This window comes from Somniosus microcephalus, chromosome 3, assembly GCF_052327205.1.
Source record: "Somniosus microcephalus isolate GS21.2 chromosome 3, FLI_Smic_1.0, whole genome shotgun sequence".
NCBI lineage: Eukaryota > Metazoa > Chordata > Chondrichthyes > Squaliformes > Somniosidae > Somniosus > Somniosus microcephalus.
In genome coordinates, this window is record NC_140989.1 from 262112082 (window position 1) to 262125891 (window position 13810).

General features: G+C 38.8%; 1 protein-coding gene across 2 annotated transcripts; it reads left to right on the plus strand.

Annotated features, from left to right (window-relative positions):
- The first annotated feature begins 207 nt into the window (after positions 1–207).
- Positions 208–10733, plus strand: lhx9 (LIM homeobox 9). Of its 2 annotated transcripts, none has more exons than XM_085982405.1 (5): positions 208–801; positions 1600–1802; positions 2928–3283; positions 5604–5806; positions 7014–9103. In XM_085982405.1, the coding sequence occupies exons 1-5, from the start codon at positions 628–630 to the stop codon at positions 7275–7277; spliced, it is 1200 nt and encodes a 399-aa protein (XP_085838531.1). In that variant the 5' UTR covers positions 208–627; the 3' UTR covers positions 7278–9103. The 2 variants fall into 2 exon arrangements, with proteins under 2 accessions (XP_085838531.1, XP_085838532.1); XM_085982406.1 differs by lacking the exon at positions 7014–9103 and adding an exon at positions 9113–10733 and having other exon boundaries at positions 216–801.
- Positions 10734–13810: the final 3077 nt, after the last annotated feature.

The following is a 13810-nucleotide window of genomic DNA, read 5'->3' on the forward strand; positions in this document are numbered from 1 at the left end:
AATTTTTGGTATTTGCACGAAGTAAACAAGTGAAGTTTATTTTTGAATTGAAAATACATGATCCTATTCAAGAATACCTGTTGCTCTGGAGAGAGAAAAAAAAATAACCTCAGATTGCTCGCTTTACCCAATCGGAAAGTCGCATAAACTAACCACATTGGAAAATCGAACCCGCCTGGAGCTGTCATTGACCGTCCGTCAATAGCCAATGAAAAGAGTATGACAGGCCTTTGTAATGAAAAGGATTAGGTGGCAGTCTATCGAACTCCTCCTACCAAATTATCCAACTGTGCCCTGGCGAGAGGCAGCAACAAATAGGCAAAACTGTGTGCTCCCAGCCAGCAAGCTACAATCGGATCAGCAAGGACTTGGAGCTAAGGAGTCAGGGGAATGCTGCTAAAATCACCCTAACATCATTGTTTACCCATTATTTAAAACCAATCTGCAGGGACTCCCTCTCTCAGAAACCTTGGCACTGTCTGGTCCCCAGCAGCAGCCAGTAATGACTATTTCCCCCGCGCGCTGAAGAATTTGATGTGTTGTATTTTCCCCATAAGAGATTAGCAGTTTATTTTTTTTTGTAATTGTCTTGTGGCAGTTTGTTCCATGGTTTAAGCTGGGGTCTGTATGGAAGTACTAAGAGCCAGGTCCGAGGAAGACACGTGTACTTTCCGTCAATCCGCAATGCTTTTCCACGGAATCTCTGGGGGCGAGATACAGGGAATCATGGAGGAAATGGAAAGGAGATCCAAGACGGATTCCCGTCTGGCCAAAGGAGTGCAGATGAACGGAAGGGAAACGGTAAGAGCGAAAACAAAACAAAAATACTTTTGAGACACAAACAATTAACGTACGTCCTTAATCCTCAACAGTTCTCGCGCAGCAGTTGTTGAGAGACTCGGTTAAGCTTTATTTAAAAAAAATCTCAGTTACATTGAATACACAAACGTCGTAATTTTAATACATCGCAGTGACAAAAATATACTTGCGTTTGCTAGCCAATTTGCTTTGGTGTATATATCTGCATATATAAAATTAAAATTCTACATGCAAACACACTTTTTTATATCAATATAAGCAATCGCCTTGTGAATTTAGGCAGCTCCATACTTTATGCCGTTCCTCATCCGGTTGATTGACAATTGCATTGTAGCAAAGGAATTAAATATCAATTAATGTGCCGATTTAACTTTTTAGTAATCGCGAAAGGAAAATTGTATTTGCGATGCGATTATTTGCAACCTTTTAGCAAAAGGGACTCGCGCTTTAATTAAATGCGCGCGCGTAAGATTCGTTTTAATAATTGAAAATGACGCTTGAAAGGTTTAGCTGAGTAACTTTTACTTTATCCTGTCCTATATAATGTAAAATATGATAACTTGGGAGTCTAAACTGTTGCACTGGGGGATTTATCAGGTAGTGCAGATGATACATAAAACATACTTACATAATGCTTAAAGCCTTTTTTATGCAAATCGTTGGACTCTTTTTGTGTGCGTTCGCTTGCTGTTTATTAGCCTTGTGCAATATCTGTGTCTACATTTGGCTATGGTGACGTTTTAACTTGACATTCACTGTTTTTTTAAAATCTGTTTGCAGACCATGCCTTCTATTAATTCGGATAAACCCGCCTTGTGCGCTGGCTGTGGTGGTAAAATAGCCGATAGATATTACCTGCTGGCTGTAGACAAGCAGTGGCACCTAAGGTGCCTCAAGTGCTGTGAATGTAAGCTCGCTCTGGAGTCAGAATTAACTTGTTTCGCCAAGGATGGCAGCATTTATTGCAAGGAGGATTACTACAGGTAATCATGGACACGCGCTTGATCCAGGTTCTGAAAATAAGTAGCGCAAATTGTTCTGTAACTTGTGCTCACGTAAAGATTACTAACGCACGAGTTAACCTGATCACGTTAGTGTCGAATTTGATCTGCTGAGCTGCAGTAAGCCGTATTTATTTTCCAACGATCTACTACTTACCAGTTCAGTTTTACAAATGGCCAAATAAGACAGCCGGTTATCTCTTTGTATTTAAACAGATTCAGATGTTGGGGCCGCCACCTAATAGACTGCCGCAGTAATTGCGAATCGCCGTTAAATCAGACGTGAAATGGTAGCGGCGGTTTGACAGAGAAGCTGTGCTTTTTTCTTTCTTTGTTGTGGGCCTGTACGTGGCCCAGGAGAAGAATGCAGCAGTTTAAACTGTAACTGTGCTGTTTGCTTACTAATATCTATTACTGCATGTTTGCTCATGTGTTATTTAGCTTGAGGTAGAGCTTTATAGAAATAGATCAGATCTTGGGCCCGCAGCATCCCAAACTGCTACAATAGAGATACAAATGAGTATTTTTTTTTAATTATGTGAATATGAAGCCCACGCATCGACAATGGAAAGTATTGAGGCCCATTTTGCTAGATTATTGGTTCATAAAATGTGATTATTATTTATTTTAAAACGATGAAATCAGCCAATATTGGTCCCATAATCTGAATGCTATTTGCCCGATAGGATCAGTAGTTAGGACTTTCATACTTATTTGTTAGTATATTGACTGTGAAGAAATGTGCCAACTACAATTGCAGGGAGGAAAGACTCCAAGTGGTACGCTGCAATGCAGGTCCCTTTAACATGCTTCGCTGGCAACTGGTCAATTTGTTGTTCAAAATTCTTCCAGATTGCATTATTTTCACACATTTATATATATAGAGAGAAAATTTACCGCTGATCATGGAGCTAACGTTTTGTGAAATGAGTTCATGTAAACCATGTGGTCCATGTTGTTTAAATGTGAAGAAAAAGTTGTAATCCATGATTAAATATTAATAGATCAATATCATTTATTGTTGTTCTTTGACAATTATGTCATTGGTAATGTAATACAATGCACATATACATCTATTTCTAAACGTCGTGTCCTTTGTTTTTACAGGAGGTTCTCTGTGCAACGCTGTTCCCGCTGCCACCTCGGAATATCCGCCTCTGAAATGGTTATGCGAGCCAGGGACTCAGTTTATCACTTGAGCTGTTTCACGTGTACAACTTGCAACAAAACATTAACCACAGGCGATCACTTTGGCATGAAAGATAATTTGGTTTACTGCAGAGTTCACTTCGAGTCCCTGGTGCAGGGAGACTATCACACGCAACTTAACTACTCGGAGCTGGCTGCAAAGAGCGGCGGACTCGGTTTGCCTTATTTCAACGGAACAGGCACCGTTCAGAAAGGACGACCCAGGAAAAGAAAGAGCCCTGCCCTCGGAGTGGATATCCCAACTTACAATCCAGGTGGGAAACGATAACATTTATCAGGAAAATGACATGTAAAAAAACAATCGTTGATATAACGAAGACTTGATTTTGAAACACATAGGCAAAACATCAGCTGTTGGACAATTTGTCCATAACGCATCTACATAGGGAAAGTTTTATTTAACTTTTAAAGTTCCACTAACAGATACACTAATCTAGAATAATATTCAGAATGAGTTTGCAAAAAAACAGATATTGTTCCAAAGGTCCACTAGAACCTAAAGAATGTTGCAAACACGTGTAAACTAAGATTTAGAATTGCTTGGGTTCTGCAGGCTGCATCTTACAAAGGCCTAACGCAAAATATTCTTAGAAGTTGAGTCCTCGTTATCCATGAGTTTATTCTTGGCAGACCTCTTAAGCTATTTGATTTTTAATTGGAGTAATCGTGCTGTCATACATGCTAACTTTCTGTATTTGGTGGCTCAAAAAGCATTCTGTAGCTCTCGATTTTTTTAATATAACTAAACATGATTTCATACCATTTTTCAAAAAATAAGAATAAACGCTTTGTGGACGTTCCACACACTGGACCCAATTATATACTGGTTCATTGTGTCCCTTTGTAGTTGTTTCTTAATTGCGATTTTTCTTCAAAGCAGTTTGGCGCGCACGCTAGATTCTGATGTTCAAATGAATGGAAGAAGAATCACGTAATCTGGAGGTTAATTGTTTTGTGTTAATTAGACGTGACATAGGAATCCCTGGTTTCCAGTCACGCATAAATCACCCATGCGAGCTCAAAATGTACCGTAAACCTACCTTGAACTAACATACTGTATATACTCTTTGGTGTATTCCAAATTGTCATTAGCATTTATTTTAACACCAACGAAATTTAATATATGAAACCTTCAATGTGTTTATACATTTAGTTACAAAAAAGCATAGCCTTTTTATTTGACAATAAGGAAATAATATTTTATCCACTTCGTATGAAAATCACAATATTAACATATAATAAAAATGTAACAACTTTGTTGGAGACTGTCGGTATTGTCCATGACAGGGTTACTTTTAAAGATTGATTTGAATATAGTTAAAACAATCAGATTGTAAAACTGAAGCAGTCCATACTAATTTCTGTGTCTGTAACGGGAAATTGTTTAGATTTACCTATAACTTCAGTCTCTATCCAATGGCTGGAAATAATTAGGACCATTTACTGAGAAGTGTGAGATATGCAGTAATCGTGGGTAACCTAAAAACTGATGTAGGTTTTCTGCCTGCAGTCTTAGACTTGGTTTAGATACAGTAGTACACATACCCCCCCCCCCCCCCCACCCCCAAAAGCCGCAAGGCAATCTTAGTCGGTTTGGATACAAGAATTATTATTTAAAACATATTAACTGACACAGTACCCGGCATTTCTCTAGCCAGAAAGTTCTTCTATTTGGATCAACCAGTTGCACAGAAAAAAATATTATAAAGGGAACAACATAATGTCTGTCACTCAGAAAATGTATGATTTTATTGTAAAATTAAATAAACGGTATGTAATATAAACCTTCTCATAAAACGTCAAGAAACATGCAATAATTCTATCCAATCTTTTTTTAAATGGTACAAAGATTTGTTTGAAAGCGTGGTGTCGAGTTTACTTTTGAAAACCACGAATGGTGTGCATTTTTCAGAATGCTTTGTTTTTCTTGACTTTGGCAGCATAATGGGCAGAAAGGTGACCTTCAATTTCCAAAACAAGGCATCTTCTTGCATTTACACTTCAGGGTGCTGAAGGGTTATCCAGATTAATAAGTGTGTCCGAACGTTATAATAAACTGTGTGGGAATTTGTTTTCTCATGATAGTTACGACTACATTTGAAATTTTTTTATCACTGGCGGTAGCACTAAATTAAAATTAAAAGCGGCAAATGTACTCACCGAAATGGATTCGTCCCATGGGTTTGGTATCAAACATGTTACTGAACCCAAAGCACAAGGCCATTGCTTTTTGTTTTCAGACTATTTGTAACGTTATATTTTGAGGAGAGCTTTTAAAAAAACGGAATCGAAATTCCTGGGAGCTGGTAATCGTTTCTATGGGAATAGTTGAAGGTGACTTTAAGAAGGAACTTCAAATATTGTGCAGTCAACAGAAACCCAATCATAATTGATATCGATAACAATTTTATATTACTGAAACACAATTTCCAGGGCTAAGTGTTTAGCGCCCTCTAGTGAAGAGGGTTGTACAAGGAGTAAATTAAAGAACGTGTACATGAAGAGTGAGGGTAATCCTATAGCCCGGTGTGAGAGGTAATTAATAAACAGCACGATTCTATTTGTAAATCCTAGGGTGCAATGAAAACGACGCGGACCACTTGGACAGGGAGCAGCAGTCATACCCGCCAACCCAGAAAACCAAGCGCATGCGCACATCCTTCAAGCATCACCAGCTTCGCACCATGAAGTCCTACTTCGCCATAAATCACAACCCAGACGCGAAAGATTTAAAGCAACTTGCTCAAAAAACTGGGCTCACCAAAAGAGTTTTGCAGGTAAGAGGCGTTCATATTGATATATAAAAAAAGTTATGCACTGTAAGCCCTCTGATCCCCCCTCTTAATGCTCTGTATTGACCAATCAGAGAACTCTTTCTTTTCATTTGGAAATACTGACACATGGACATGGTAGATTCTGGCAGAGACAAATGAGTTAAAACAAGAGCCGAAATAGCTAAGGGGTGGTATACCACGAGGGTTTACAGTGGAGAGTCAGTGTCTATGTTTCATCCACTCTCAGGTACCATACATGTTAGATGAACATCTTTAGTGTTTATATATGTGGCAGTTTGAAAACTTGTAAGAATCTTTACTGATCACCGAATGGATGTCACATTTTATCCTTACCTATAGACAATCGAGTATCAAGGTATGATATACATTTCAGGACTTTGGCATTAAATGCACAATTCAGAACAGATATTAATCACTGAACTACAGAACTTCTCTAAAATTATGTTTTTCAGACTTGCTAACATTTAGTACAAAAATACAATTTTAATCGGCGCACACCTCTCATTCCCAATTAACTTCTTAAAATTGATTTTGATATTAAATAGTCAGTTGCATCCAAAGCATGATAAAATGGCCAATCCGCACGCTCGGGACCAGTGGCTGAAATGATTTACATTATTATCGGAAACCTTGTCAAGTGTAGCAGCTTAGCACAGGGAGATACTGATTGACGTTTCGTTGCCTGAATTGATTCGATCATTGATTTAATTTCCTATGGCGATGAGGAACACTTCATGGAACGTACAATTGAGAGGGACAGGTTACCAGAGCAAGCAGCCGGAACGCACTCCTCCAAAGCTTTCACCACCCTGGTATATGCTACAATTACCATGATGTTCTCAGTGGATGCAACATACGACTTGAATAAACTCAATTTAAGTTTTAATAATTTTAGTTTATAACTCGTTAAGCAGTTTTTTTTGTGTGCGGTGTTATGAACTTGTTCCTAGTATTGTGTAGGGGAATCAGTGGTATTAAATGTTACCAGTTTCTGTTTGCATTGTCACAATCAGCATCCCCAATCAATTTAATGCTGGTCTATTTAATTCTGCATAGTATTAGCTGTTTAAATAATTTATCTTTATATATTTCTATATCTATATATCTATATCTATCAATAATTTGTGGTTTGTGATTAGATAAAAGGATCAAAAAATCGGTAAAAAGATTACATGGGATTGGTTTGCAGGTTTGGTTTCAAAACGCAAGAGCCAAATTCAGAAGGAACCTTTTGCGACAGGAGAATGGGGGTGTTGATAAACCTGATGGCACAGCACTTCCTGCCCCGCCCCCAGCCGACAGGTCCGGCGCCGCTCTAAGTCCAAGCAGCACTTCGACCACTTTAACAGACTTGACCAATCCCACTATGTCAGTAGTGACGTCTGTGACCACTAACCTGGACGTGCACGAATCCGGGAGTCCGTCACAAACTACCTTAACGAACCTTTTCTAACATTTTTAGCAGATTCCTTTACAACAGATCAAAAAAACAAATCCCTGGGAAGTAAAAAAAATAAAAATCCTGTTGTTGTGTAGGATGACTTTGTTAAATAATTGATATGAATATATATTTTTTGTTTATTGACGAATTCTAGTTTACAGCAGTAGAAAAAAGAGCAGTTTACAAAAATAAATGTCAATGGACTGTGCAGTGGTGACTGCGCATGCTCGAATATAATTCCAGCTTCCAGTGATATTTTCCTAAAGGCTTCCAGATTAAAAATTTAAAGCTCCGTTAATCTTACACTTTAGTTTTCCTCTACACTGGTCATGTAAACATACATTTTTTTTTACTTCTGCTAAACTTACCCACCATCTATTATTACTGTCTCGACAACTGCAGGGTTGTCTTTAGGGAGAGAGAGACAAAAATCAAATCAAGTTTTGGTAGAGCTAATTCCATGCGCACTCACCAGTGAACATCTGTTCAGGCTACGAGTTATTGTCATATGTACTGGTACCAACAATAATAAATAAAACTCGCCAATATTTTAAACTACCGTTCTTTGGCAGAACGAAACATGGTACTGGATCTACTTTTATCAAGTGGGATCCATCACAGCTTTATCATGTGCCTTATGATATTTCTGAAGAAAGTCTGTGACGTGGTGTAGATTCGTGTTTCCCTTGTTTGGAAAAAAAATTCAATGCCCTTCTGACACCTCACAAGTTTTGTATTGTTACCTCCTTTTCTGATAACTTTTTTATGGGAAAACTGTTTTAAAAAAAAGTGTTTGGACTTGTCCTCGAAGGCAACCATGAACACTGTCTCACTAGAGTAGTTGGTATTCCCGATGTGAAGTGCTGAAAAGTACATTCGAGGTCCTTCTGTTGATCTTCGTGTTTATGATTAGTACAGTAAGTGGTTTGATGAGATTGTTGATGTTACTTTGTTTTAAAATGAATACATTGTACAGGCGCGTTCTCCCCTTAAATATTTATGGACCAAACGTTTGTGATATCTTATTAAAAATGTGTCATTAAAGCAGTTTGTTTGATCGTTTTCAGTTTAGCCTTCTTTCATGCGGCGCTTATATTCCGATATCAATTAAGTTCCTCATGCTATGTTTATGTGCATTATCTATGGACGAATGACCAATACGTGTAAAACTCGTTTGAAACCAGAAAATTGCGGTAATAATACAAACAATGGTAGATGTAGTGACATAACACCTTTTTTTTTAAAAAGAAATAAATCAGGATCTAAACATTTTGTCAGTTGAAGCAAAAAGCACTAATGTTATGAAAAGTGCCTGAAATAAATACACAACACATAAAAGCGAGAACACGGGACTTCTTTCAGAAGTTATAGATTGTATGTTTATACCAGCATTGCTTTTCAACGATCTCTATTTTTTCAATTGTCTTACGACTCTAGAACGCCTACTTATTTAAAATAAATGACAGATGTTTCAGGGACAAAAACATAGGAAACAATTGTGTTTTAAAATGGCAAATGAAACACGACTGTATATAATCAGGAAGAAAATATACAAATAAGGTCAGGTTGTGGACTAGAGATACCTAAAACGGCTTAAATACTCACTCAAGTAGGACAGGGACACCACAAGTTTTTTTTTAAAAAGGGGAAAATAAATCGCCAGAAACGATATAAATTCAGGGAAGACTAAAGCCAAACAGTCAAAATCCAAACAATGTAAATTTACCTTTTCAAAATAGTTTTTCACGAAACGTTAGAAATATTTTCCTTGTAAAAACATAACAAAAAGACCCCGAAAGAACAGGTTGCTCTGTAGTTTAATGAACTGTTACTATGATTTCTTTCAGGGAGAACAAATCTTGGGGCATTACAGCCACACTTCCCGACGTTTGAAAATTCCCTAGGTATTTTAAGAAGGGGAAAGGTTGATCGGAATTCAACAGCAGTGAAGACAAAGACTATATTAACACACAATTAAATATCCTAAAACTTTACTCAGATACATAACTACAATAAGCCTCCAAAATGTCATTTGCTTGAATGTTTAAGCTAATGTAGGACGCAACGTGTTGTATATCTTTTACTTTTAAGCTATCAGTGGACATACATGTAGAGAAAAAATAAAGTATGCGCTGGACTTAATTTGAAAGAATTAGGATGTGATTAGGACAGGCCAGTCTGATTTCCATCTCACAGCCGAGCTGACCAATTAAATTAACAGTTTTTCGGACATCAAACGCAAGGCTTTGTCTGTATTCTACAATTCTAAGTGTATAATTAATTTGATATCCATTTGTAATGTGGAGACTTGGTTATGATGATTATAAGCGACATTCTTATAACAGGGATTATCGATGTAAGGTATTTTGAGACTAAATTCGCAAGTCCTTCAAGCCCACAGGCGACATTTTGGTGTTTCTGGTTGTAAAACAAAATTGAGAAACGTTGTGCATGCTATTATAATACTTTCTCTAAATTCTTTTAAATATCAAAGGGTCGGATGTGATATTGTCGGTACTGTTCTTGGGTGATGTGTACATTTTCATTGGTTGATGTTAATTGTAATAAACAGCTTTCAGTATTGAACACGATCGCTTGCTTAATGCAACAAATTATTATTTTTCTCTAAAAAGTGCTTTTTTATACAAGATAGCACACGGACTGAATTAACACATGTTTTGAATAAATTGTTATCTTCCTGTAAATACAACGGATTAATTTATTGGAACTATTATCTACAAAGCACGGTTATTTTTTTCTCAAATACTGGTATCTTGTCTTTCGAGATTAAAACGAAACATTTCGACACCAACACCCATGGAGGTTGTATTGGGGAGATTTCCCATGGAGGTTGTATTGGGGAGATTTCCCATGTAATCAATACAGAATGCACATCATAGAGTGTAACAGGCGATTTATTGTGGCTCGCGACTGTTCCAATGTTATACAATGTCTTACATAAAGAAGCAATTTGTAAATCCCTGAGTAAAGTCGAGGAACAACCTGGAAATAAAAGCCAAAAGGAACTGCAGGAGCTGTGCTATTTTGCTTTCAAAATGTACGAACACATTTCACAGAAAAACGGAGTATTTCTGCATTGCACAAAGTCATGTTGAGTAGCGGTGCGCTTTATATATATTACATATATATATATATATATAGACTTATGAGCCAACTATAAAGTTAATTTGTCAGCTCTAACATCCACACAAAACACTTACTGAATTTATTTTGTAAAGAGCATAGCCGAACTAGTAAATTACCTTACTGTCAAAAAAAAAACTTGTGCAAAACGAAATACTATTTGTGGAAAACAAACACTGAGGCCCATATTAGATATCATTATCATTAGTTTATCAATTATGTAAATACGGACACTGTTGTAGTTATGTGTGTCTGGAAATCTTTTCGCATAACGCGATCACAAAAGATTACCCGCTCGCTGGCCAGGCGATGTTGAAAACGAACTGTTCTAGTTTTACCTCCATTGCACAGCACATTTGAAATAGGGATTAGGTGTTCTTTTTAAATTCAGTCCATTTTCATCCAGGGATGACTGTACTTCAGATTGGCAATGTACCATAGTTAACAGTTGGACGATTCAGTGTGACTGCATTGGAAACTAAACTACATCTCGCACTTTATATCAAGCCATGCCTAATTAGGATACAATCGGCCAACAGCTTTAACAAACAATTTATATTAAGAAAGGGCAGATTTAAAACATGGAAAATCCTGGAAGTAAACAACAGGCCCGCCAGCATCTGAAAATAGAAAGTTTAAACAAAAATCAGATTTCCTGATCACACGCTGCCACGCTGTGTAAAAGTGAACATTGCTGCAAAATAATGAACGGTCTCTTTCAGCAATAGCACCGCGCTGGAAGGATTGGAATACAACACTAATATTAAAGGATTGGAATACAACACCCATTTTAAATGGCACTACTCCGTTGTTTTGCCAGGTTTTAGCAGCGGGAACTGAAGCGGCAGTATTTAATGCTTGCTATTATTAATGTACATTTTGAACATTTCCCGGTCTCTTGCGTGCAAGTATTTGATTCTCATGGTGTCAGGCGGGAGATCAAACGGCGGATTCCACTGTTTTATGTCACAGCGGTGGAATGTAAGAATAGTTACTGTTCGGAATAGTGGATACCACAATACCCATTATCTTTTATAATATCGGCTTTCCGAATTGGATCTGAAATGGTAAAAAAAAAATCAAAGACGGGTCCAGTTTGATTTTCCCTGTTGTCGACAACTGACAATAGTTTTACAACCTTTCTGTGTGCAGAATGCTATTTCTTGCAGAGGGTGAGAAGTTGAAAGCTGCAGTCCTTTCCATTGAGCGTTGCTGAGATGTTTGAGAGCGCAGTCGTGGTAAATAGCAAACACCCTGCTTTGATTTGCAGCCTGTTAAACGGACTAATATCTGAAATTAAACACAGGGAAATGAAATAGCAGCGGACAAGTGGAAGGTAACTGTGACACGGGCCCACTGCATCACTGACCTTGCACATATCCTGAAGCCTGATTGCTTGGGTCAGTTTCCGAGAGCAGTGGATGTTGATGCTGCGGTTTCCAGATCAGCAAGACACGACACAGCGACAGAGAAAACATCTCCTACAAAAGAAAATGTTATTATTTGTAGAAACCTCCGCTGTGGTCCGCCTTATCTTAGTCACATTTAGAATTATTTCAACAGTAATGCAAGCACTGAAACTAATATGTCATGTGTGGTATCTTTTCACATCACACGGTAACATGGAAACAAGAAGCGTTTCTGTGTTTTATTCTCCATCACACAACACATTTGAAATAGCGGTTAAGTGTCGTTTTTAGATTTACTTCATTTTCATCCATGTAACTTCATGTTTCAAATTTACCGATCGTAAACTTTTCTGTTGAGGTTTTGGGGTGCGGTGGTGGTGATAAAATATAGCCCACCCCACTGGAAGCCGCCTCTCGCCTCTCCGGGAGTAGATTAATGGGAGTTCACCGTCACCACTGATGCCGAGAAAATAAATCAACTGAAAATCGTTCAGCAAAAACAAGACGAGTGGACAGGGTATGTCAAAAGAACCGGCTCTAAATTTAGAACATAAACCGATCGATTACAAAGTTCACCATCTCCTTAACAGTAAAATGCATTTTATTCCCACATGTACACGGTGATATCGGGGCTGCAAAGTCGAGGGAAACCCACTTCATAGCGAATGTAGTTTGATTCCGAGTGAGACACATCCACCACTTCAAGTTTTGCGACCTGGATGAGTCTGTTTTCATTTACACCCAGTGCCAGAGGTTGCAGCCCTTGTTTCACTATTTGAGAGGGCTGCTCCTCAACTTCTGGCTCCACTTCCGTGCCACGCTTCTGATCTTTGATTTCACCACCCTGTGCAGGGGGGACAGGGGGGTGGACACGCCAGAGGACCACCTGGTGGGTCTCCTCCTGGGCCTGGCCATGGTGGCCATCCACAGGTCCAGGCTGGATGCGGCCCGTGGGGGTGGTTGCGTGGGCTTGTCCCTGCCGGGGTGGCCCTGGAGAAGGAGCACACGGTGTCTGCCGATACACTTTGAGGCCTTCCGCGACTGGTGGGCACTGCAGGGGCTGGGGTCTTTGGTGGATAGTGTAAATAATATTATTACTTAAGTTTTAAGTTTTCACAGAATCACAGAATCACAGAATCCCCACAGTGCAGATGGAGGCCATTTCGGCCCATCGAGCCTGCACCGACACATATCCCACCCTATCCCCGTAACCCCACGTATTTAATCCCCTAACACTAAGGGTCAATTTATCATAGCCAAATCAACCTAACCTGCACATCTTTGGACTGTGGGAGGAAACCAGAGCACCCGGAGGAAACCCACGCAGACACAGGGAGAATGTGCAAACTCCACACAGACAGTCGCCCAAGGCCAGATTTGAACCCAGGTCCCTGGCGCTGTGAGGCAACAGTGCTAACCACTATGCCACCGTTTTATTTGTATTAGGATTTAATTTAAAAGATGACACTTTTGCTTGTTCTTGTTTGATGACACTGGGCAAACCTGTGTCTCCTTATAGTTAATTAAAGAAAAGGCAACCACTGTTTAATTTGTGGATCTTCCTGAGCGAAATGTGCCTTCCAGAGGTTAAGGCCCCAGGTTACTTGAGAGGTCATTATAATGCAGCTTGTTGTATACAGTATGCACATTTCAGTACCATGTTATTAAATTAGTTTAGTTTTGTTAGTAATTGTTTTTTTTAATTCTAACGCCGCGCAATCCTGCTGCTGCCTTTGCAATTGGAACTGTCAGAATAACTTGGAATTCAGCAATGAGACCACCCTCCTTGGGTTGCCGCCCCTCCAGGATTGACGCTGCTTCATTTATTTTGAACACTTTCATTTATTAGTTCTAAAAAATTTGGAGATAGGGATAAGTTTGTTTGACTGACAGTCCAATCCATAACAAAGAGTCTTTTCACTTTCCAATTGGCCTGTGAAGACGTTGCGCCACGAGGATGGACATGTCGGGCAACCAATGGCAGGAGTGTGG